The sequence below is a fragment of the Pogoniulus pusillus genome, chromosome 41 (assembly GCF_015220805.1).
Source record: "Pogoniulus pusillus isolate bPogPus1 chromosome 41, bPogPus1.pri, whole genome shotgun sequence".
NCBI classification, from domain to species: Eukaryota; Metazoa; Chordata; class Aves; order Piciformes; family Lybiidae; genus Pogoniulus; species Pogoniulus pusillus.
The window spans coordinates 6,954,059-6,978,841 of NC_087304.1; the positions used below are offsets into that span (position 1 = coordinate 6,954,059).

General features: G+C 63.2%; 1 protein-coding gene across 2 annotated transcripts in view; it reads right to left on the bottom strand.

Moving 5' to 3' along the window:
• The window catches only part of CSNK1G2 (casein kinase 1 gamma 2), a 36,289-nt gene extending 11,910 nt beyond the window's left edge, over positions 1-24,379 (bottom strand). The window contains exons 1-2 of one of the 2 annotated variants that reach the window (XM_064175261.1): positions 24,145-24,379; positions 4,421-4,917 (exon numbers count right to left, since the gene is read on the bottom strand). In XM_064175261.1, coding sequence (XP_064031331.1) covers positions 4,421-4,607 — 187 coding nt within the window. In that variant the 5' untranslated portion in view covers positions 4,608-4,917; positions 24,145-24,379. The remainder of the gene's footprint in view (positions 1-4,420; positions 4,918-24,144) is intronic. The other variant, XM_064175262.1, reaches the window with a different exon arrangement.
• Positions 24,380-24,783: the final 404 nt, after the last annotated feature.

Here is a 24,783-nt window from a genome sequence, read left to right on the forward strand (position 1 = left end):
CTCCTGCAGCCACCTCCACTCCAGCTCATGGCACAGCTAAAATGTGTTGGGTGTGCCCTAGGCAGTGCTGCATGGGTCAGAGGAGAAGTGGTGCTGCTGAAAGCAGAGAAAGAGAGAAGCAGAGCAGCAAAATGGGCGTCAGAAAGCAAAGGTTTGTGTTTGCAGAGGCCTTTGCCCTGCTCGGGGCTGGCAGAGCCTCCGGAGCCAGCTGCAGCACCTGCAAGGTAAGACATGTCCCAGCAGCACTGAGCCAGGGGCACCCGGGGCTGTATGGTGCCCGTAGGCTGGACAGGGCCTTCCCTTCACCTTCTGCCAGCTCCCTGACCGTGCCCTCCCCACGCTGGAGCTGGCTGCAGTGGGGCCCTGCAGCTGCTCCTGCACACGGCAGCAGCCCACGGCGGCACTGGGCTCTGCCAGGACTCCTCGCCCTGTCCCCATCCAAGTGGTGTCCCCGGGGCCAGGCTCCCCCTGCACTGCCCCTGCTCGTGGCACAGTGCAGGGCACAGCATCCCCTGACCACGGGTACCACTGTGAGAGAGGAGGTGACAGAAGCCCCAACCTCAACACAGCTCCCCCCAGCCCCTGTGTGCCAGGGGCTGAGGTGGCAGCTCCAATGCTCCAGCCCAGCTCACCCAGCGAGGAACTGGGCAGTGGTGCTGCAGACTGGCACCACATCTGTGCTGCCCAGCCTGCCATGGGCAGGGGCACACGGAGGGCAGGGGCCCCAGCCCTGCTCTGGCAGCCAGGAGCTCCTGCCCAGGTCACTCCCACACATGTCCTAGGCCAGATTTTCGTGCCCTGTATTTTGGGCCAGACCTCTCTGGCGCTTGGACACCTCCAGCCCTGGCAGAGGGCTGCTCGGCTCGCCCGGGCACCCCGCTTAGGGGGCGGTGGAATTGGGCTACCTGTGCCAGGAAGACAACTTCATCTTCACCCCCACAGCTGGCAGCTGGAGGAGTCACCTCCTGGCATGCTCCTGCCTGGCTTTGTGGAAGAAAAAAGGCAGAAGGAGGTTTGGAAGCCTTCAGCCACCGAGCTGCACCTTGGCCTCTGCCAGCACCCTCCCCTGGGCACTCAGTGCTGCACTGCCAGGGGACAGGTGAGTGCCCAGGCACAGCTCCAGCCACTGCTGACCCCTCTGGTCCCTCTGCAGCTGGAGGAATCCCTGCTCGCCGCCGAGCCCGGGCAGCATTCCTGAGCCCTGACGCAGCTCCCAGGCACACCTCAGGAAGGGAGATGCCAGTCTGGAGGAAAGCCACAGAGCTGTGCCTGGGATCTTCAGCTCAGGCCTTCAGCAGGTCACTGCCAGGCACCGCAGGGTGTGACAGGCAGGACAGCAAAACCACGTGAAGGGACTAGAAGCTTCCCTTGCTGGTGGCAAGGACAAACTCTGGCAGGAGAATCGACCACTGCAGAGCCCCAGAGGCAGAGCTCTGCTGCTTGTCCCTCCAGCCACCAGCAAACTGACCCCAACTGCTCCCAGGGCCCTGCAGCAGCTCTGCTGGGAGCAGCCCAGGCTGACACTGTCACAGATGCTCCTCAGACCCACACCAGACTCGTGCCACCTTGTGCTGTCCCCCAGAGAGCCAGGGGCAGGCCAAGGCAGGGGTCAGGATGGAGCACACTGCACAAAGCAACAGCCACAGCCTGCTTCAAACCCCTGTCTGGAGCAAGCTGATGGAACAGAGCTCACCCAGAAACAGGTACCCACTGTGGGATGCCCACTGGTGAGCAGGGAGGAGGAGGTGGAAGGATACAGGTAGGCCTTGCCTAGCTCAGAGGCCTCCCAGCCAGCCCTGCAGGGGGGGCAGCAGGGGTCAGCATCTCCAAGGGCAGTGCAAGGAGCAGCTGGTGTGGCACAACCTCAAATCCCTCTCCTGCCCCACAGCAGCCTGCAGCGAGCAGCAGAGCTGCTCACCACATCAGGGGGGCCAAGCCCTGCACTGCTCCACGTGGGCACCTCTCAGCTGAAGGTGGGGAGCATCTGCCCGAGCTCTGATCCCATCAGGGAGGGCAGGCACAGGGTGGTTCAGCCTGGCACCAGCCAGTCTGCCACGCTGGGCAGAGCCAACACCAGCTCCCCACAGTCAGGAGTGGCTGTGAGAGGTGAGCAAAGTGACCCCACCCTGCTGACAGCCTCCCACCTCCTGCTCCTCCTGCCCAGAGCCTGCCCACTGCAGGCTGAGCTCAGAGCCTGCTCTGAAGTGCTGCTGCCAAAAATACCAGGGAGCAGCAAGGCTGCCACAGCCCCCAGGCTGCCCTGGCCTGGCTCTTCCCGAGGGCACAGGCCCTTCCCCAAAGCACTGCCTGCCAAGGCCAACATTCCTGGAGCCCTCCAGACTGAGCTGCTGGCACCATAGTGCCTGGTACTGCCAGGCTGCTCCCAGCCAAAGGGTTAACAGCTGCTGAAAGGCTCCCAGGGCATGAAGAGGCCTGGTGAGAGGAGCAGCTCAGCTCAGCCACCCTGGGAGCAGAATTTGCTTCTTGACAAACTTGGTCCAGAGCTGGAAGTGAGCACAGAAGGTGTTGGGCTTCATTCAGGCTTCCTTTCCTGAGCACAACCTTTTAGGAGCTGAACTAACCAGGTTCAGCCACAGGAAATTCACCTGGGGGGATTCTGGTCCCCTGCTCTGACCCCACCTGCAGCACTGCCTCCAAGGCTGCTGTGCCCAGCACGAGAAGGGCCTGGAGCTGCTGGAGAGGGTCCAGAAGAGGCCACGAAGATCACAGTCACAGAATGTCAGGGGCTGGAAGGGACCTGCAAAGCTCCCCCAGCCCAACCTAGAGCAGCTCACACAGGAACACAGGCAGGCAGGGAGAGGGAGACTCCACAGCCCCCCTGGGCAGCCTGTGCCAGGGCTCTGCCACCCTCACAGGGGAAAAATTCCTCCTCCTGTTTCCATGGCACTTCCTCTGCCTCAGCTTCCACCACTGCCCCTGTGCTGCCACTGGGTACCACCCGCAGAGCCTGGCCCCAGCCTCCTGGCACTCTCCCTCCACATCTTTATCACCACGAATGAGGTCACCTCTCAGGGTCCTCCTCTCCAAGCAAAAGAGCCTCAGCTCCCTCAGGCTCTCCTCCTGTGGTGATCTCAGAGGCTGCAGAAGCTCTGCTGTGGGCACAGGCTGAGAGTTGGGACTGTTCAGCTTGGAGAGGAGAAGGCTGCAGGGAGAGCTCACAGCAGCATTCTGGTGCCTGAAGGGGCTCCAGGAGAGCTGGGGAGGGACTCTGGGCCAGGGCTGGGAGTGGCAGGCCGAGGGACAATGGCTGTGAGCTGGGAGAGGAGAAGGAAATTGTTGTGAGTGAGGGTAGGGAGAGACTGGCACAGGTTGCCCAGGGAGGATGTGGCTGTCCCCTGGCTGGAGGTGTCCAAGGCCAGGCTGGATGAGGCCTTGGGCAGCCTGTGCTGGTGGAGCTGTCCCTGCCTGTGGCAGGGGCTGGCACTGGATGATTCTGAAGATCCCTTCCGACCCATCCTGGGATTCTCTTACAAAATCCTCACTCTTCCCCAGATCTCCATCCCAGGACCCCACGAGGCCCAGCATGGTGGGGTTGGAAGTGACCTCTGAAGACATCCAGTCCAGTCCCCACTGCTAGAGCAAGACCACCTCAAAGAGATCCCACAGGAACACAGCCAGGGAGGTTTGGAAATACCTCCAGAGGTGGAGACTGCACTGCCCTGAGGCAGCACCCAGACACCTGCACCCCAGCAAACAGACATCACTGCCTGGCATGGTGGGGAACAGCCAGGCCTGCATGGCCACCACAGCAACCAAGTGGCAGGACCGAGGAGGTGGGAGGCACCTGTGGCACCATGCTCTTGGCTGGTGCTGCTCTCTCTAAGACCAAGCAGAGCTGAGGAGCAAACCAAAGGCGTGGAGCAGCTCCGTGCAATGGGCAAGGCATGGCTGCTCCACGGCCTCTGCGCTGCTGCTCACGGGCACGCACCAGCTCGGCTGGCACGGGCACACGCAGCCACTCCACGCAGGGGGTGCCAGGGCACACACAGCTGTCCCACGCAGGGGGTGCCAGGGCACACGCAGCCACTCCACGCAGGGGGCACACGCAGCTGTCCCACGCAGGGGGTGCCAGGGCACACGCAGCCACTCCACGCAGGGGGTGCCAGGGCACACACAGCTGTCCCACGCAGGGGGTGCCAGGGCACACGCAGCCACTCCACGCAGGGGGCACACGCAGCGCCCCACGCAGGGGGTGCCAGGGCACACGCAGCTGTCCCACGCAGGGGGCACACGCAGCGCCCCACGCAGGGGGTGCCAGGGCACACGCAGCCACTCCACGCAGGGGGCACACGCAGTGCCCCACGCAGGGGGTGCCAGGGCACACACAGCCACCCAGGCAGGGGCTGGCGCCAGGACAAGGCCTCCAGAGCAGGTGGGGCGGGAGGGAGCTCTCACTCACCCAGCCGCAGCTCCCCGAAGTTGCCACACCCAATCTTCTTGCCCACGCGGAAGTTAGGACCAACCATCAGCACCCCCGAGTTGGTTCCAGCGCTTCGACTTCCATGGCTGCTCCTTCCTCCACCCGTCTTGGACATCCTTTTGCCTTCCTCCAGCTCCCCTTTCCCTCCTCTCTTATCAAAATCCATCAGTTTGTGGTACCCTGGCCTCTCCACGGTTACGCCGCTGCCATACAACCCCAGGAGCCGCCGGAAAGTCGAGGGGGTCGAGGAGCAGAAAGGAGCAGGATCCTCCTTGGTCAACAGCTCATCACCGGGAGGAGGAGGCGTCCGGAGCAGGGAGGGAGCAGTGGCCAGCCGCGGGCGGGCGCTGGGCTAGTGAAGTGTCAGTGCTCGCCAAGGTCCCGCCGGGATTGTCATCGTCCGTCACTGGCAGGCCCTCGGTGCGCAGCACATCCCGCGGGGAGGCTGCCCCCAGCGCCGCTCCTCGCTCTGCCAGCTGCGGGCAGGAGGAGAGAGGAGGTTAGCAGGAGAGGAAGACAGCAGTGCACAAGGGCCTGAGGGCTAAGAGGTTCCTGCTCCCAGCTCTGCGGGGTCACAAAATCACAGACATCCTGGCTGGAAAACCCCCTCGGGATCAGGCCCAGCAGGAGCCTGAACCACAGCCCCGAGCACCACATCCAAACGACTCTGGAACACATCCAGGGGTGGGCACTCCATCCCCAGCCTGGGCAGCACATCCCAGTGCCCAACCACCCTCCCTGAAAAAACTGTCCCTAACGTCCAGCCTAAGCCTGCCCAGGGGCAGGTCAAGGCCATTCCCTCTCGTTCCATCACCTGTGAGAAGAGAGCAGCAGCAGCTGCCCCCCAGAGAGCTGCTGAGTACCTCCAGCTCCTGTCCCTGAGTCCCACAGTGATGAACAACTCGGCCTGGGGCTGCAGCCAGAGCAGGAGAGCAGCAGCACAGGGAGGGGATTCTGCTGCTCTGCTCTGCTCAGCCCTCACCTGCAGCACTGCCTCCAGCCCCGGGAACCCAGCACAGGGACCTGGAGCTGCTGGAGAGGGTCCAGAGGAGGGCACAGAGATGCTGAGAGGGCTGCAGAAGCTCTGCTGTGGGCACAGGCTGGCAGAGTTGGGGCTCCAGGCAGACCCTAGAGCAGCCTTCCAGTACCTGAAGGGCTCCATGAGCAGCTCCTGCCTGGTTCCACCTCTTCCTCTGGGGTTTAACCGCAAGCTGGGGGCTCAGAGGGCTGCTGGCTGCAGCCAGGGCAAATCCACCAGGACAGCAATGAGAGCAGCACAGGCCATGGATGCTGCTTGCTCAGCACCTTCGAGTGTGCAGCTTCTCAGGCTGCTGGCAAGTCCTGTGCTGCTCCTGGGGGTCCCTTCAGTCCCTGCAAGCTGGGGGGACTCGACTCAGCCCCTCAAATGAGAGAGGTCCTTCCTGGAACTGAGTTTAAACCAGATTCAGAGATGCAAGGGACCCTCCAAGGTCACCTTGTCCAACCCGCCTGCAGGCAGCAGGGACAGCTCCAGCCAGAGCAGGCTGCCCAGGGACACATCAAGGCTGACCTTGAATGCCTCCGGGGATGGGGCCTCAGCCACCTCCCAGGGCAGCCTGCGCCAGCATTTGGCCACCTCACTGTGCAGAGCTCCCTCCTGATGCCCAACCTCCACCTCCCCTGCTCCTGCTGCTGCGGGGGGGTCTGAGCAGCACAGGCTGAGAGCTCTCCCCTGGGGCTCCTTCTCCAGACTAAACACCTCCAGGTCCTTCAGCTGCTCCTCCCCAGCTCTGGTGCCCATGGCACGGCACAGCATGGCTCGGCCCTCCCATGACATTTCAGGAGCCACTGTCCCCAGCTGCGGGCAGAGCCAGGGCGCGGGGTGAGGAGAAGCTGTGGAAGGGTCCCTGGGCAGGGAAGCTGTCCCCTGGGGTTGCCCCATCCCAGGGATCAGCTGCCAAGGGCCACCACACAGTCCTGGCACGGTGCCACGCTCTGCGGGAGGGACCCTGTGCACACCAGGCTCATCCACTGCTCAAGTGCCAGGGAAGGCTTCCACAGGCTCAGACTGCATCGGGCTGCAAAACGACCTTTGAGGGTCTCCTGCCCGAGCCCCTGCTGTGAGCTGGGACACCCCCGGCGTGGGGTGGGAGCCCTCCCCTCCCCCAGCAGGCTCCAGCTTTCAGCCCAGCACCTCCACACAACGGCCTGAGGCTCCGACGGGCACCGCAGCAGCCCCGGGCCTGGGGAGCATCCTCAGGCAGCCTGCCCACCCCCGCCGGGAAACTGAGGCCCTGGAGCCCCCCGGCCCCTGCCCAGCCCGCGGCCCGCAGGGTGCCAGCAGGAACAGGGCGGGAGCTGCGCAGGGCTTCCCTCGGCTTTGTTCTGCCCCAGCCCCGAGCACAGGGCCCACAGTGACATCCTGTCGTGACATCCTGTCGCGACATCTGACCTGGCCTCCTGCTCACTCTCCACTGCCCTGCGCGCTCCGGCCATGCCCTCGGGCACTGTCTCGCCCTTCCCCCGCCACGTCCCAGCGTGGCTGTTAGGGCACAGCAGAGTGGTTCGGGCTGGAGAAGCTCTGAGATGCTCCAGCCCAAGCAGCAGCACAACTCCCCCCCTGGCACCAAACCACGGCCCCAGGTGCCATGGGCACACTGCTCCGGAGCACCTCCGGGCATGGGCACTGCACCACCGCCCTGGGCAGCCTCTGCCAAGCCCTGACCACTCCTGCAGCAAAGAAACTGTTCCTCGGCTCCAACCTAACCCTGCCCGGGCACAGTTTCAGGACGTTTCCTCCCCTCCTGTCCCCTGGCCCCAGGGAGCAGAGCCCAACCCCCCCCCCGGCTGCAGCCTCCTCTCAGGGAGCCGCAGAGCAATGAGGTCTCCCTCAGCCTCCTCTGCTCCAGACTAAACCACCGCAGGTCCCTCAGGTGCTCCTCACCTCAGCTGTTCCCCAGACCCTGCCCCAGCCTTGTTGCCCCTGGCATGGCACAGCCTGGCATGGCTCTCCCTGGGCACTCCTGCTGCAGGCAGGGCCAGGGCAGCAGGCAGCGATGTGTGGCTCTGCAGCCTGCTCTGCTCAGCCCTTTCTGTGCCCCCCAGAGGGCTGCCAGGCCCAGGCTGTGTGCAGGCAGCAGGCAGAGCCCAGGACTCCCAGCCCCGGCCCTGGGACCTGCGTTTTGCTCCTCTGCGAGGGAATTCAGACAATGGAGGAGCCTGAGCCTGAGCCTGCCAGAGGGGACAAACAAACTGCTCCCTGCGAGCAGCCGCAGCCTGCAGAGCCGAGCAGGCAGCAGCGGAGCTCAGCAGAGCAAGCCCCGGCCCCGGGAGGGGCAATCTGGCTGCAGCCTGACCGCGGGCGACCAGCAGAGGCCACGGCAGCGGCCAGGGCTCTGTGCCCCACAGCTGCCACACTGCGACTGCCCCTGCCCAGAGACCACTGCTGAACTGCGTGCCCCCAGCACAGGAAGGGCATGGAACTGCTGGAGAGGGCCCAGAGGAGGCCACAGAGGTGATAAAAGAAGGCTGGGGAAGCTCTGCTGTGGGCACAGGCTGGCAGAGTTGGGGCTGTGCAGCCTGCAGAAGAGAAGGCTGCAGGGAGAGCTCAGAGCAGCCTTCTGGTGCCTGAAGGGGCTCAGGAGAGCTGGGGAGGGACTCTGGGCAAGGGCTGGGAGTGCCACCCTCGAAGCACTGCTCAGCACTGCTCAGACCCCCTCAGGCTGCTCTCCTCCAGCCTACAGAGCCCAAACTCCCTCAGCCTGGCCCCAGCAGAGCTGTTCAGGCCCCTCAGCATCTCTGCAGCCCTTTGCTGTGCCCTCTGCAGCCTCTCCCTGCCCTTCCTGAGCTGGAGAGCCCAGGGCTGGGTGCAGGACTGCAGCTGTGGCCTCAGCAGGGCAGAGCAGAGAGGCAGCAGAACCTCCCCTGACCTGCAGGCCACACTCTCCTTGGTGCCCAAAGGATGCCATTGGCCTCCTGGCCACGAGGGCACCTTGCTGGGCTCTGGGCAGCCTCTCAGACACAGCACTCCCAGATCCTTTTCCCCAGAGCTGCTCTCCAACAGCTCAGCTCCAAACATTTTCTCTGCACAGAGCAGCTACACCTGGCTGGAAGATGTGCCCTGTGCTGCAGAGGGCCCGGGAATGCCAGGCTGGAACCTCCAGCAGCAGCACAGGGACCAAGGAGAAAGCTAAAAATACTTCTCCAGGCAAAATAATAACAGTGAAGATGGAGAGGCTAAAATGGGAGCTGTGGAGTCTCCTGCTGTGGAATGCTCCCAACCCCCCTGGGCACTGTGCTGCTGGGCAAGCTGCTGTGGGTGCCCTGCTGGGGGCTTGGGCTGGCTGAGCTCCAGAGGCCCCTTCCAAAGCCACCAGGCTGGGACTCTGGACTCACCCTGGACAGCCTGCTCCATCTTTCCACCACCACTGTGCACAGATCCTCCAACCCATTCTCCTTCAGCCTTGGGTAAAACACATCCTGCCAGCCCTGCCAGCCTTGCACTGCCCTGGCACACCATATGCTGAGGGAGGCCAAGCAGGGACAGATCCAGACATGCTCCACCAATGCTGGACCTGCAGCTCCACCCCAGCCCAGAGCTGGGCAATGCCTGCAGATGGAATGGGAGCTGCACCACCAGGCCCCTGCCAGCCTTCCCCCAGCACCAGAGAGGCTCTGAGCGGAGGCTCAACTTCAGCAAGGTGCAGGTGGCAGTGGTGAAGCCAAGGCACCTGCAAAGCCTTTGTGCCAGGGATGAGCCTGCACCTGGCCACCAGCACAGGAACCTGCTGACACTGCAACCCAGACCAGCAGCCTGGGCATGCTGATGGCACTGCTGGGCCACGCTCCAAGAGCCACGCAGGACAACACATTCAGATGCCAGGAGAGGTCCCCTTCCACCTCCTTCCCTCTGTCCACAGAGCTCACAGCCTCCCTCCCAGTCACCAGGCAGAGAGTAAAAAAGGCTCCTGGGTAAACAGATCATTTTCACTTGGCAGCTTGGAAGGACTGCTTCCCTCTGAGGCTACACCACCTCCTCCCGCGCTGCTGCAGCCTGCAGCAAGGCTAAGACCATCTCTGCCTCCCCAGCCCTGTCCCCACATACTCCCAAAGCCCTCAAAAGCAAAATCATCAACCCAAGAGAAAGTGCTGCTCACCCTCCTCTGCAGGAGGGAGCTCAGCATGCACCCAGCAGCAGGCAGAGCAATGGATGTGAAAGAGCTGCCAGGAGCTGGCCTCACAGGCGGGCAGGGCAGAGCAAGGCTCTGCTCTGCAGCAGCAGCCACAGCGGTGAGAGCTGCCCCTGCCTCCTGCCAGGCCAGGGGGCAGAGGCTGCAGAAGCCAGCCAGAGGTTTAGGGACAGGCTGCTGCAAGAGGACTTTGGCAGAGAACGTGGAGGAACAGCAGCTACCAGAGCCAGCAGCAGCGTCAGAGGTGCCTGGCAAGGGCCAAAGCAGAGGGCAGAGGCTGCAGCAGCCACGGGGCCACACCATGCCCAGCAAGAGCTGACCCTCAGCCCATCTGCCTGCAGCACCTGTGGGTGCTGGGAACACCTCAGCAGGGCAGGAGAGCTGATGTCTGAGCAAGCAACTGTCCCTGTCCCACTGCAGTGATGGGTTGGTTTCCCAGCTGGGCACCATGGCTGCTGGGCACCACTTGCTGCTCACAAAGGCAGGGGGTTGGACTGGGTGACCTCCAGATGCCCCTTCCAACCCCCAGTGCTGAACTCCGAGGTTCTGTGGCTCATCAGTTCCCATGGATGGGGAGCAGCTCTAGGCCAGGCTCTGGAGCAGGGGGCTCTGGGCTGCTCTGTGGACAGCTGGGGGAGACAATCCCTGGTAAAGCAGAGCTGCCTGCCCACACTGGGTGAGCTGCTGCCAGCCCCTGCCCCTCACCCACCCTCTTCTGTCACCACACTGGTGTCAGAAGCATCACTCAAGGGGGCTGCTGCCCACAGGATGATCCATTGCTCATCACAGCAGGACGAGGCTCCAGAGAAACCCAGAGCAGAAGTGTGGGGTGCCTGAGTCAGAGGGTCCCACCAGGCCTCCCACGCACACGGGAGAGCTCCTCCAGACGCTGCTAACAGAACGAGCCACAGCTGTGTCCCCGGGGCCAGGCAGCAGCAGGGGAGCAGAGGACATGGGAAGATGCAAGCAGCTGAGCAGTGGCTCAAGAGGGAGAGCTGTCAACTGGAGGGAGCCCCTCAGGAGCAGCAGCAGAATGCAGCCCTGTGGAGGAGGTCCTCAGAGGTCCCACAGCCTTGCGCCCCACATGTGCTTCCTTCTGGTCAGCTGCAGCCTGCCTGGGGAGCTCCACATCTGCTCTCCTAAGGGCAGAGAACCCTCCCCAACCCTTTTCCTGTACCAAGATCAAGTTCCTGAATGCACCTGGATCCCTTCCTCGCCCAAGCTGGGTGACAGACTCAGAGCCCTTCATCACCTGGAGGAGATTCCCTCCCAGCAAGGGCTGCCCAGGCACTGGGACACGAGTGACACTCAGCACTTCTGCCCCTCCTCAGCCTTTGGATGGGCTCCCAGGTAACCTCAGGAGCAGAAGGTGTTGAGTGCTGCCCTTGGCTCTCCCCACAACACAAACGGCTTGAACCTGGTCAGAGCTGGCTCAGCATCCCAGCACATTCCCACTCACTCCCAGTGAGCTCCTGCTCCAAGCTTAGCTCAGCTCTCAGCCCTGGCATGTTCCCTCCCTGCAGCCCTGAGCAGGCACAGAAGGAGCAGCAGCACTGCCTGCACCTCATCTGCACAGGGAGCAGGCTCCTTGAGACAAAGAGCCAAGGAGCCCAAGCCTGAGTTCACTGATCCATAGAACAGTTTGGGTTCAAAGGAACTTTAATGATCATCCAGTGCCAACCTCCTGCCAGGGGCAGGGACAGCTCCACCAGCACAGGTTGCCCAAGGCCTCATCCAGGCTGGCTTTGAACACTGCAGGCAGGAGGCAGCCACAGCCTCCCTGGGCAGCCTGTGCCAGCCTCTCCACCTCCTCATTCTCAACAGTTTCCACTCGCCTCTCCAAGTCATTGTCCCTCGGCCTGCCACTCCCAGCCCTTGTCCAAAGTCCCTCCCCAGCTTTCCTGGAGCCTTCAGGTACCAGAAGGCTGCTGTGAGCTCTCCCTGGAGCCTTCTCTCCTCCAGGCTCCAGTCCCAGCTCTCCCAGCCTGTGCCCACAGGGGAGGTTCTGATCATCTCTGCCCCGTTCCAACAGCTCCTCACCAGAGAAGAATCCTGGCAGGAGCCGAGGCACAGAGCTGCTCTCTGCAGTGCAGAAAGCAGAGGAGGGAGCAGAGCACAGCTCCCAGCAGCTGCTGTGCCCTCCGGGGTCACCTGCGCAGAAAGTGGCCCTGACCACGGGGACCTCCTCCAGGCCAGGGCAGTAACCCGGCCCGGGCAGCGCCGCCCGCGCAGCTCTGCCGCCAGATTGGCTTCGGATTTGTCTCCTGGTTCACGTTTCCAGGTGGGTGGAGCAGATGCCTGCAGCCAGCACCTCCCTCCTCCTCCCCACCACTGCCACCCTGAGCAGCTACCACCTCCAAAAAGCCATTGACCTACTGCCAGGGGATACAGATGGGCACTGGTGGGTGTCCATCTCCTGGTCCCTGCACCGGAGCAGGCTGCCCAGAGAGGCTGTGGAGGCTCCTCTGGAGAGCTTCCCACCCCCCCTGGCCTTTGGGATCCTGGGCAAGCTGCTGTGGGTGTCCTGCTTTAGCAGGCACTTGGAGTGGTCCCTCCCAACCCCTCTCCGTGCTGGGATTCTGTGGCTGATCAAGTCCCACGGATGGGGAGGTCAAGAGCAGCTCTTGGCCAGGTTCTGTCCCCACGAGTTCTGCTCCGTGGACAGCTGGTGGAGACAAACCCTGGTGGAGCACAGAGCTGCCCTCCCACACCGCCAGGCTGCGGGTGAGCTGCTGGGACCTGGGACTCCTCCCCTGCCCTGCACGCCAGAGCTCTCACCGGGCAGTGGTGGGGGCAGGGAGGAGCTCCCAGTCCCAGATGCTGAGGAAGTGGAGTGAGCTGTGCTGTACCCCCTGAAATCTCGGTGAGGGGCAAGGAGGTGCTGGGAGCACCCCGGGCATGTGACAGCTCAGCACTCTGCAGCTGGAGAGGTCAGGAGATTCTGCCCCCCAGACAGCCTGGGGCAGCCCCCAGGACTCAGTGCTACAAGGCAAGCAGCCAGGAGAGACCAAAGCCCAGCTGGGTGGCTTGGCCAAAGCAGTGCTCCCCCTGCCAGCCTCACCAACGCTTCTCATGGGCAGCTGCTGACTTGCCCCAGCCCTCAACCTTGCCCCTTGCCCCAGCCCCAGGGAGCAGGGCTGAGGGGGCAGCAGCAGGTGGAAAGCAGCCAGCACTGGAGGGGCAGAAGCCAGAGCCTGCTGCAGCTCCAGCTCCAGCCTTCGGGAGCCCTCCTCACGCCGTGGGAGCAGGCTGAGCACTCCGGGGCCCGCAGCTGCAAGGATGGCCACGGAGCCACTCGGGGGCCAGCAGGGTGAGAGGGGGAGCAGCCCCCAGAGCCTCCGACTGGCAGCTCCTGGGCACACACCAAGCCTGGCTGCCCAGGCCTGGGGGCTGCAGGTGCCAGCAGGGACCCCCCACGCCTCAGCCCATCTGGGGACTGCCACACTGCAGAGACCTGCTGGGCCTCCTGTCAGGAGCTGCATCCCTCCCAGGCCCTCCCTGCCGGCAGGATCTGGGTGCAGAAGCACTTTTTATAGTGAAGTTGCTTCCCCCCCCTTAACCCACATCCTCCTGACAGATCCAGGTTAGGCAGCAGCTGCAGTGCCAGATCCAGGGCTGCCTGTTGCAAGGCAAGGCAGGAGGTGTGCCTGGATCCAGCTCCCTCTCAATTACCAAACCACAGCTAATTGCAGCCTCCCCAGCTCCCCTGGGACGGCATGGAGCAGGGGCAGTGCCAGCCCTGCTCTGGAGCGGGCCCTTCACCCCGGCGGGGGTCAGGGTGGCACTCCCACGGGTGCCAAGAGCTGTTTGCACCTCTGGGCTGCAGAGCTGCAGCTCTGCCAAGCCAAGCTAAGCTGTCCCACGCTCAGGCAAACAGCATCTCCTGCTCTGCTGCCTCCCCAGGCTGCTCCACGCCCCACACTCCAGTGACTGCCAGACCTGGAGAACTGGGAAGGGAGGGGAGGAAAAGCTGCTGGGGGGTTCACAGGGAAACCCTGCCCAGCATCCACTCAGCCCTGCCCAGCACCCCCAGTTCAACCCTGCCCAGCACCCACTCAGCCCTGCCCAGCACCCCCAGTTCAACCCTGCCCAGCACCCACTCAGCCCTGCCCAGCACCCCCAGTTCAACCCTGCCCAGCATCCACTCAGCCCTGCCCAGCACCCCCAGTTCAACCCTGCCCAGCACCCACTCAGCCCTGCCCAGCACCCCCAGTTCAACCCTGCCCAGCACCCCCAGTTCAACCCTGCCCAGCATCCACTCAGCCCTGCCCAGCACCCCCAGTTCAACCCTGCCCAGCACCCACTCAGCCCTGCCCAGCACCCAGCCCATCCAGCCCCACACAGTTCCTCTCTTCTGACTCGGTGTTGCCTCTCTCTGGTTGCCAGCAGCTCCCCGGGCCCTGCAGACAGGACCCAGCCCCCAGGGCTGCCTCATTCGCTGTGCAGACAACCTCTGGGCCTGGCCCCATCAATGCCCCTTAGCGAACCCGACCAGGGCTTCCCGCAGCTGCACGCCCACGGCCAGCCCCACGGGGGGCTCACAGGGGCTGCTCTGAAACAAGACTCCTCTAGGGCCTTTCACACTGGGGACACGAGCACAGAGGGGCTCTGGGCTGCACAGGAGACACTGCCAGAGGCCTGGGGTTGAATGGACACAGCTCGGTTACCACCACCACAAATGGTGCCAGGTGCTGCAGAACATCCAAATGGGAACTAAGTCACAGAAGTTCACAACCCCCACAGCATGGGGGGGCTGGAAGGGAGCTCTGGAGCTCAGCCAGCCCAGCCCCTGCCCCAGCAGGGCACCCACAGCAGCTTGCCCAGCAGCACAGTGCCCAGGGGGGTTGGGAGTTCTGCTCAGGAGACTCCACAGCCTCCCTGGGCAGCCTGCTCCAGGCCTCAGCACCCTCACACCACACAACCTTCTCCTGCTCAGATGCCTGTTTGTGCCCAGTGCCCCTTGTGCTGGCACTGAGCAGAGTCTGGCCCCAGCCTCTTGACCCCACAGCTCCTTTAGCTGTTGCTGGGCACTGCTCAGGTCCCCTTTGGGGCTGCTCTTGTACAGGCTCAGCCCCAGGGCTCAGCCTCTGCTCTCCCAGAGCTGCTCCAGGCCCCCCAGCAGCTCTGCAGCCTCCTCTGGACTCTCTCCAGTAGTTCCTTGTCTCTCAAACTGGGGAACCCAGAACTGGCCCCAGGACTCCACATGTGGCCTCAGTAGGGCAGGAGAACCTCCCTTGCCCTGCTGGCCACACTTTTCTGTGTGCCCCCCAAGGAGCCCTTTGGCCTTCTTGCCCACAGGGACACCTTGATGGCTCAGGCACAACTTGTCTGCAGAGCTGCTTCCAGCAGGTCACCTCTCACCTGTACTGCTGTTGGTTGTTCCTCCCCAGCTGATTTTACATTTGCCCTTGATGAACTTCATGAGGTTCCTCACTCTGCCATCTTACTACACAGCCCTGGACCCCTTCCTCCAAGCTCCAGCACCACAGCACCCTGCTGGATGGGGCTCCCACACAAGCCCTCGGTTCCCCAGCACCCGTCCCTCAAAGCCAGAGCATGCTCAGGTTGGCCTTGGCTCCAGGCTAGGTTTGAGGGTGGCTGCAAGGCCTTTGCCACACTGCAAGCAGGAAGTTCTCAGCCTTTCAGAGCTGGCCTGAACTCTGCACACAGGAGCCCAGGCAGAGCCCTTCTCGTGGGCTGGTGGAGCTGTGAGCCTTTGATTGTGCTTCAGGAGAAAACATCTTTCTGTATGAGCATGGCCAAAAGCATCCAACCAAGAGCTCAAGAAGCCAGGGCAGAAGGTTAGCAGGAAGCTCAGAACTCACACCCAGCCCCAGAACAACCTCCATGTCCTGTCTGCAGAGAGGCTGCCTGCCCGGCCCAAGCAGCAGGGAACCCTGCACAGGCTGCAGCAGGGAACCCTGCACAGGCTGCAGCAGGGAACCCTGCACAGGCTGCAGCAGGGAACCCTGCACAGGCTGCAGCAGGGAACCCTGCACAGGCTGCAGCAGGGAACCCTGCACAGGCTGCAGCAGGGAACCCTGCACAGGCTGCAGCAGGGAACCCTGCACAGGCTGCAGCAGGGAACCCTGCACAGGCTGCAGCAGGGAACCCTGCACAGGCTGCAGCAGGGAACCCTGCACAGGCTGCAGCAGGGAACCCTGCACAGGCTGCAGCAGGGAACCCTGCACAGGCTCCACCAGCACCTCCCGCACCACCTCCAGCCCGTGCGGCCTGGGGAGACGCCAGCACAACTCGACCCAGATTGCAAGGCACACCTCCAGCACCGGCTCCACACTCCGCTCTCTGCCCGGGAAGCTGGGCAGCAGCAGACCCCTTTGTGGGCTTACCAGAGGCTGTGCGAGGAGGTCTGTGCCCCGCTGCGAGCAGGGCCACACAGCAAGGAGGGGGAGGACAGGAGAAACCACAAGCACCTCATGGAGCAGGTCCAGGGGAGGGGAAATCCTGCCATTAGCAGGATGCACTGCAGAGGATTTCGCGGCTAATGCACTCTGGCCACCACAGCCCGCGGGGCAAGCAGCGGCAGCAGCATTCCTCTTCCCGTAAGCTGCTTTGGAGGGAAGTTTACGCAGGCTGCTGCCCGCACCAGCCCCCGCTGGAAAGCTGCTCCGAACCTGCGTCTTTAAATCCGTGCTGGCAGCGGGAGCAGGAGCGGGCTGTGCGAGCAGACACACCCTGCTCGGCCCCGGCACGCCAGCATTTCCTCCAGCAGCTCCTGCTCCTGCGCTGCGGCTCAGCCCCAGCAGCCTCCGGCCCCGCCAGCACCACCGCGGGCAGGCTCCCGCTGGGCTGCCGGCGCGGACACAGCTCCGCAGCCAAACCTCCGGGAGGCTGGGGGGAAGGGACCTTCAAGATCGTCCAATTCCAACCCCCTGCCATGGGCAGGGCCAGCTCCCACCAGCACAGGCTGCTCAAGGCCTCATCCAACCCGGCCTCGAACACCTCCAGGGAGGCTGCGGAGCACAGAAGCACAGAATGGGATCGAAGATGCTGTGCTGCACAACCTCCCTGGGCAGCCTGTGCCAGGCTCTCCCCAGCCTTCACTGGCAACAGTTTCTGGGAGGCTGCTCTGAGGTCTCCCCGGGCCTCCTGCAGGCTGCACAGCTCCAGCTCTCAGCCTGTCCCCGCCGGGGAGGTTCTGCAGCCCCCTGAGCATGGCATCCCCCAGCGCTGGGCGCTCCTCCCCGACTCCTTCAGGCCCACGCTGCAGTCCACCACAGACCCTGCTCACGGCAGGCACGGGTTAAACATTGGCCCTGGGACAGCAGCAAGTGCCTTTAAATGACTCTGGCTGGAGGAGCTCTGCTCTGGACTTTGATTCCTGGCTCCAAACGCGAATGGGAGCAAAGCACAGAGTGTTACACTCCCCTCCCAGGAGAAGACAGACCTCAGGCTCTGCACATCCCCTGCCAGGACCACAGGCCGCAGCGGGAGCCAGCCCCTGCTCTATCACACCCGAGCCAAGCCCACTGCAGAGCATGCTCCGTGCCGGGCACAGGGACGTTCTCAGCCTCATTTCCAGGTCTGGGCTTTCGTCCACACTCAAAGACAGTGAAGAAGGCCTCCGGGGAAGCAGTGGTGCTGCCCGAACTGCAGCGAGGACGTCTGCATCATTGTCCTCCTCACTCTGGCTGCAGCAGCCTCGTTCTCCAGGTGCCCACCTCTCCAGCCAGCCCTGCTGGCACACCCAGCTGCCCATGCAGAAGATGCTGCAGGCTGCTGCTGCTCTGCAGGCAGCTCAGCTTCCCAAGGGACATGCCAGCTCTCGGCGTGCAGGAGCCCAAGAAGTCAGAGTGATGTCAGCACAGCAAATGGGTGAGGAGGACACAAATGAACCACCTGAGGTCGGCAGAGCTGAAGCAAGGCTGTGCAGAGCTCCTCTTGTGCCCCTGCGGCCAGCCCTGAGCAGGAGAGCCCCAGCAGAGCCAACCTGACTTCATCTCAGGGCAGCTCAGCCCAGCCCCCCAGCAGCTGAGGCTGCTGCATCCCTGTGCAGCTCTCACCTCTCCAGCCCGAGGCAGGCCTGGGACTGCTCCACCACCAACCAAAGCCAGAGTCTGCTCCACGGGGACTCTGCCCAGCAGCTCTCCGTGGCAAAATGCCACAACAGATTTACCCAGAGAAGGGTTACTGCAGCACACACAGGTGGAGAGCACCCAGGAACAGCTCCAAGTGGGCTTCGAATGATCCAGAGCTGGAGGCTCCAGCACCTCTCTGGGCAGCCTGCTCCAGGGCTCCAGCACCCTTCAGTTACAGAACTTCCTCCTCATGCTCAGATGGAGCTGCTGATGGGCAAGTTTGTGCTCACTGGGTTGCAAGTTTGTGCTCACTGGCTCAATGTGCTCACACTGAACACAGCCTGGTGCCCACCTGCTGGCACCCACCCCTGAAGCACTGCTCAGACCCCCCTCAGGCTGCTCTTCTCCTGGGGACAGACAGTTCCTCCCAGGGATCCCCTGCTGGGGATCCACTGAAACCAGCCTGGGTTTCACAGAACAGCTGCAAGTTACCCTGGAGGAAATGGGAAAGCTTCAACCCTGCCAGCACTTCCTGCTCCTTCCCAGGCTCACAGCAGCAAGCTCCAGCAGGTTTGTGCAGGCACTGCCGAGGCTTGAGGCAGAGATGGGTCTGTACCTGTGAGCAGCAGCACCTCCAGTGCCTCGGCCCGCAGCAGGCTGACCTCCCAGCCACCAGCACTGCCTTCCACCACACGGACCATACCTCCACTTCAGCACACTCTGAGCCGTGTCCTTAGCATTCCCAGTGCCTGGGAACACAAAAGCCAGGCTCCAGCTGAATCCTGCATCCCTAGGATCAGAGGAATCGGCAGGGCTGGGGGGATTCCAGGAGGGCCTTGGCCTGCCCTCGCCCACACACAAGGCACAGAAGGTGCTGGAAAGCACCATCCTCTCCCTGCACCTCACTGGGGGAATCAGGCAGACCATAAACCTCATCACTGCCAACAGCTCGTGCTAGAGAAAGGGAAGCAAAAGGGGTTCTGGCTTTGTCCTTTGTCCCTCAGTGCTCTCTAGAAGGCAAAAAGCACCCAGAGGTTGTACCTGAAAACACCAAGCAGTGACAGGAGCCTGTGAGGAGCTGCCCAGAACAAACCCACTGCACCTCCACTCTGGTTTACATCAGACACTGACCTTCCAGAGCCTGTCTTCACACCCCTGTGCCAAACTTTCCAGACTGGGGATTGAATCCCAGGGATGCAGTTGTGGCCCTGGAGTACTCCAACGCAGCTCTGCTCCACTGCAGACCCCTGGGGCTGCAAAGCTCCCCCAGAGGCAAGGCTCACCAAATCCAAGCCCAGCCCCTGTTTCCCAACTCAGGCAGGTCCCTCTCGGCTGGCAGAGCTGGTGCTCCACCTGCCAACTGTCCAGCTCACCGTGTGGGAAGCAGAAGCCAGGCTCCCTCATTAGCAGCCCTTACGTAAGGGGAGACAACAAAGGGCCACAGGACACTGCCTGGACATGGAAAAATGAAGGGCACCAAAAGGACTGCTCCTTTCCTCCACACTCAGTGGCTCAAACACACCCTGGGAGCCCCAGGAAGGCCTTACTGTGAGCTGGCAGCAGCGGTGCCAATGGCTCACACCTGCTCCCATGTTCACTCTACCTCTGCCCCAGACAAAGCAGCACTTCCCAGCTCTCCTCCCCAGGGCCCCACCAGGCAGCAGTGGGGCTGAATTCTGCTGCCTGACACTGGAGAGGAAGCTGAGAGCCACAGAACGGGTTGGGGTGGAAGAGACCTTCAAGATCATCCAGTGCCAACCTCCTGCCATGGGCAGGACACCTCCCACCAGCACAGGCTGCTCAGGGCCTCATCCAGCCTGGCCTCCAGGGAGGTTGTGGAGCACAGAAGCAGGAATGGGATCAAAGATTCTGTGCTCCTGTGCTCCACACCTCCCTGGGCAACCTGTGCCAGCCTTTCCCCCGCCTCCCTCCCAACAATTTCTTCCTCGTCTCCAGTCTCAATCTCCCCTCAAGGTTCAATCCTTTCCCTCTTGTTCTGTCAATTCATTCCCTGCAGCCCTTGTCAAAAGTCCCTCTCCAGCTCTCCTGCAGCCTCTGAGGTCTCCCTGGAGCCTTCTCTTCTCCAGGCTGAACAGCCCCAACTCTTCCATCCTGTCCCCACAGGGGAGATTCTCCTTCAGCCTCTGATCATCTTCACAGCCTCCTCTCTACCCACTCCAGCAGCTCAATGCCTCAGCCTCTAGTGTGGGGAAACCTTCCCAGGCCTGCAACCCACCTCCTCTGCTCCTCACAGGGCAGGACTCTGTCTGCAGCAGTGAGCCCACATCTGGTTCCACTGCCATGTAGCCTCAAGCCATCCAGATCTTTGCTTCCTACAAGTGAGAACGTTCAGCTGCATCATGTGAAGTGATGTGGGTATGACTGCAGTGGGCAGATGTCAGCAGGGCACTGCTTGGACATGCAACTGTCATCAGGCTTCCAGCAGAACAGACTTCATGGGCACTGGGACACATTCCTGTACACACAGCAAACTTCTGCCCCTCATCTTTTGGAGCCAAAGAAGCCAACTGAAAGCCTTTCCAGAGCTAAGTGAATTCCTCTACTCCAGGAGCAAACTCTCCTGCGAGCCCTGTAACAACCCATGGACCTCCTGCTCCATGCAGCACTTCAAACACCCTGCAAAGTTTCACCCACAGGTTCCAGCTTACCTGAGGAATCCTCTCCTAGACAGCCCAGTGCAGGATCAACTCAGCACTTATCCAGCACGGCAAAGCTGCTGCAGCCTTCCCATGGCAGCCAGCGGAAGGCAGGCAGACAGACTGACTGACTCTGTGGTTTCACACTTGCTGCACAGCACCCAGGGCAGGCTGCACTATCTCTGGGGGTGCCCAGAGCAGTGGAGATCCCAGCTCTGAGCACCCCTGGTTCAGACAAGCCTTCAGAGAGCAGACCTGTCCTGCACCTCAGCTGCCAGACAGGCACCAGCAGCTGACAGCATGGTAAGGACAGGGCAGGAGGTCCCCTGGAACACCTCAGCTGGGCAGGAAGCTTTTTAAAGCCAGTTACTAGGAATAGTGCATGGATAGAACATGCAAAGGGGAGCTTATCCAACAGCCTGTGCAGGGATTTGGGACAACTCTCCAAGAGGTGGAGGGCAGGGGCATGAAACTGGGAGCCAGTGGAGAGCCCTGAAACACTGTGCTCAGCTGCTCCAGCAGAGTCACCTTTGCACTCCCCTCATAACGGACCTCTGCTCTTCTCCACAGCCACGGAGCTACCAGAGACAGCAGCAGCCAGCATAAACATCCACTGCAATGCAAATCCAAACCTCTTTGCAAGCTCCCAACTTTGCTAAAGGGATGATCACCTGGTCCCAGCAGCACCACGGAGCTGCTGACACCTGCTTGCCCTCCATCCCCTCCCAGCTCACCAGAGAGGTCTCCCAAGCACACCACAGCCGGGCCGGAGGATGGAAGCTGTTCTGCAGCTCCTCGCTGTGCCCAGGACCAGCTGAGTCTGCCCAGTCACAGCCCAATGGCAGGGCTGTGGGCAGAGCTGTCCCCACGAGCCTCGAGCCAAGCAACGTAAGCAGATGAAGGAAGCTCATGAGTGGGCATCTGAGCCTCTCCCCTCCCAGCAGCACTACAAGGGCAGAGGGTTTGACTGCTGGGGCAGATGGAAACCACAGCAGCAGCATAAACCAACGCAAGCCCCTGCACGGTAGTGCCAAACTCTCTTTTGACTGCTGAGACAGAAGAGAGCATCTCCACAGCCCTGGTCTGTTCTGCTCCTGCACACCCCCAAAAGGACTCAGAGCACTGCAGGGGCTGCTTCTCACCCGAGGCTTTCTCAGCACCTCAGACAAGCCTTCAGTTCCTGTGGTGCTGCAATTCCTTTCTCTGAGGAGCAGAGATAAACAGCTCCCTGCCCAGCCTGGCTCCTTCTGTACCAACCCCAGCCCAGCAGCCAGGCACACACCTGGATGGAGCAGCCAAAGCAAGGTGCTGCTGTTCCAGCACAGCTCATCAGAGCTCCTCTGAGCTGGGAAAAGCACAGGGGAGGGCAGGGTGTGTGTGAAAAGGCTCCAGAGCAGAGCCAGGCCCGAGCCCAGTGAAGATGTTTACTGGCAGTTGATCTCAGACATTGTCTCTTACAGCCCAGTGGGGCTGGAAGGGGAAAATCCCAATTGTCCATGAGCACAACCCTCCTGTCAGCCTCATTGATCCGCTGAGTCACTCCCCATGAACAGTTCTGACAAGGCTCAGGCTGCACAGGAGCTTGGAAGCAGAATACAAAGCAAGAGGCCAGGCAGAGCCGCTCCCGGCAGCGGCAGGGAGCAGCGCTCGCAGGGCAGCGTCCAGAAACCTGCTGGACGGCAAGTGCCAGCTTCCTGCTCTCCACTCGCTCTTCTGAGGAGTGCTGCAACAAGCAAACCAAACACAGACCACGCTGCGAGGGCAGGAACACAGAGCTCCATTCAGCGAGCCCAGGGACGCTGCTGGGCAGGCACAGGCTGCCCTGCAAACCACCACCGCTGCCCGCACCGCGGCCGCTCCGCAGCAGGCACCAAGCACAGCAGCTGCTCCTGCAAGGAAACTGCACAACTGCTTGAGGAGGCCTTCCAGATTTGTAAGCTAAGGAGGGGGAGATCAAATCCCAAGGTAGACTGACACAGGATTGCAGTTGTCTGCACTCAGGAGACAATCCCCTCTGGGGGTAGCTGGGGGTTCCCTAAGCGTGGATAGAACCATCGAATGGGTTGGAAAAGGCCTTAAAGATATACGGGGGGAGGGGGGAGACGCTGGAGTGGGTTGCTCAGGGAGGCTGTGGATGCCCCCTTCCTGGGGGTGTTCCAAGGACAGGTGGGATGGAGCCCTGAGCAGCCTGGGCTAGCAGAAGGTGTCCCTGCCCATGGCAGGGGTGGTGGAACTGGATGATCATTTAGGTCCCTTCCAACCCAAACCATTCTGTGAACCCATGAATCATTTAGCTCCAACCCCAAGCCAGAGCAGTAGACCCAGACCTGAGGCAGCAGAGGCAGCAGGGTGGGGCTGGACCATCCCCGTCCGCACCACAGCGCCTGCCCCCCGCCCCCAGCGGCGCTGAGCTCCTCACCAAACACCACTGAACCAGACCCAGCCCCGTGCAGCTCTGGTGAGCTCCTGGCAGCAGCCAGGCCTGCCCTGCCACAGGCAAAGCCTCTCCACAGCATCCCCACGGAGGCCTCCTGCCCTACTTTACAGCCATTCCTCCTCAGCCGCACTGGCAAACGCCAAACGCTGGCTCCACTCGGTTACATAAGGGCCAGGTTCGGAGCCCCCACGCTGGCTGTGGGCAGGTGGGGCAGGCTGGGGGGCACTGGGCTGGCAGGTAAGCTCCCAGCCTGCTCAGGAGCCATCTCCAGAGAGCCAACCACTTGTTGTGCACAGAGGAAGCAAATGCTTTCGTTATCGAGGCAGCTCCCAAACGCGCTGGTGCGAACCGCCTGCATCCCTGCAGTCATCCTGCCCACGGCCGGAGCCGGCTCCTGCCCACCTCCAGCTCAGTCAGAGCCCACTGCGCTCAGGGCAACTTGCAGGAGCTTTACCAAACTTCGTTTTTAACTTAGATACACAGCAGGGCCCTGCTCTGCCCAGCCCTGGGATGAAGTGACCTTCCCGATCACTCCCACAGCCCCCCCAGGGCTGCCAGAGCCCCGCTCGGTCCCCCCTGCCAGGCACCACCCAGGAGCCACAGGCCCTTGGCGGCAGAGCTCCAACGAGCTGCTGCCTCCCCCCTGCAAGCTGCTCCTGGCTGCCTCGGGAGTCAGCTCCTGGCTGCTGCGGGCAGGGGGGGAAGGCATTTTCCTGCTCCTCACATTCATCCTCACCCACTTCGCTGAAGCAAGACGAAAAGCTGCTTTAATGCCAGGTCATCCGGACCCTTTCCCCGAATAAACACTTCCCAAACGCTCCGGAGGGAGGAAACCCAACAAAGGAGCCACATCCTGCGAGGCTCCGGCCCCGCGGGCAGGCCGAGGCTGGGGCAGGCCAGGGGGACACTGCCGGGAGAGGACCGAGCCCATCCCTGCCCCCGACCCGACCTCAGAGGGGGCTGGGGGGGCAGGGGGCCGCGATCTCGGCTGGACCCGGACCTTTTCCTCCCGGAGCCACAAAGGAGGCATCGCCGGGAGGAAACGAAGCACAGCGGCCCTGGGCCCTCGGTCTCCCGGCACGACCAGGCCGCAACAGCCCCACGGACCCCCACATCCAGTCCGAGCCCCCCCCGGCCCAGTCCGAGCCCCTGCCCTCGGCCTCACCACCCCTCGGTCCTCTTCAAACCACCAGGCCGAGCCCAGGCCTCTCACTAGCACCTACCTCGCCCCGTGGCCTCCACGGCCCCTTCTTCCCCGCGGGCCCTGCTCGGCCCACGCAGCCCCCCCCCGGCCCTGGCTCCCGCCGCCCCCGCCCGAGGCGCCGCCCGGCCCCGGCCTCCCCGGCCCCGCCACTGCCCGGTCCCGGCTGGGGCGAGCCGCAGGCTCTACGGCCCCTGTTACCTCCACGGGCCCTCAGCGCTGGGCCGCGCTGCCGCTGCCCCGCGGCCTCCTCCCCATGGCGGCGCCCCCGGCCCGGCTTCTCCTCACGCCGCCTCTCGCCTCCCCTCAGCACTCCGCGGGCCGCGGCCAGCCAGCCCCAGCGCTACGCCACCGGCGTAAGCTCCGCACGCACCCATGCGCCCCCGCCACGCCGCCGGCGCAGCCGCGCTCCTGAATCCCGGCTGCGGAGCGGGGCCCGGCGGAGCGGCGCAGGCGCGGCCGGCAGGGGGCGGTGCAGGAGCGGCGCAGGCGCGGCCGGCAGGGGGCGGTGCAGGAGCGGCGCAGGCGCGGCCGGCAGGGGGCGGCGCAGGCGCGGCCGGCAGGGGGCGGTGCAGGCGCGGCCGGCAGGGGGCGATGCAGGCGCGGCCGGCAGGGGGCGGCGCAGGCGCGGCCGGCAGGGGGCGGTGCAGGCGCGGCCGGCAGGGGGCGGTGCAGGCGCGGCCGGCAGGGGGCGGTGCAGGCGCGGCCGGCAGGGGGCGGCGCAGGCGCGGCCGGCAGGGGGCGGCGCAGGCGCGGCCGGCAGGGGGCGGTGCAGGCGCGGCCGGCAGGGGGCGGTGCAGGAGGCGCTGGCGTAAGGCGGCGTGAGCATCGCGACAGGAC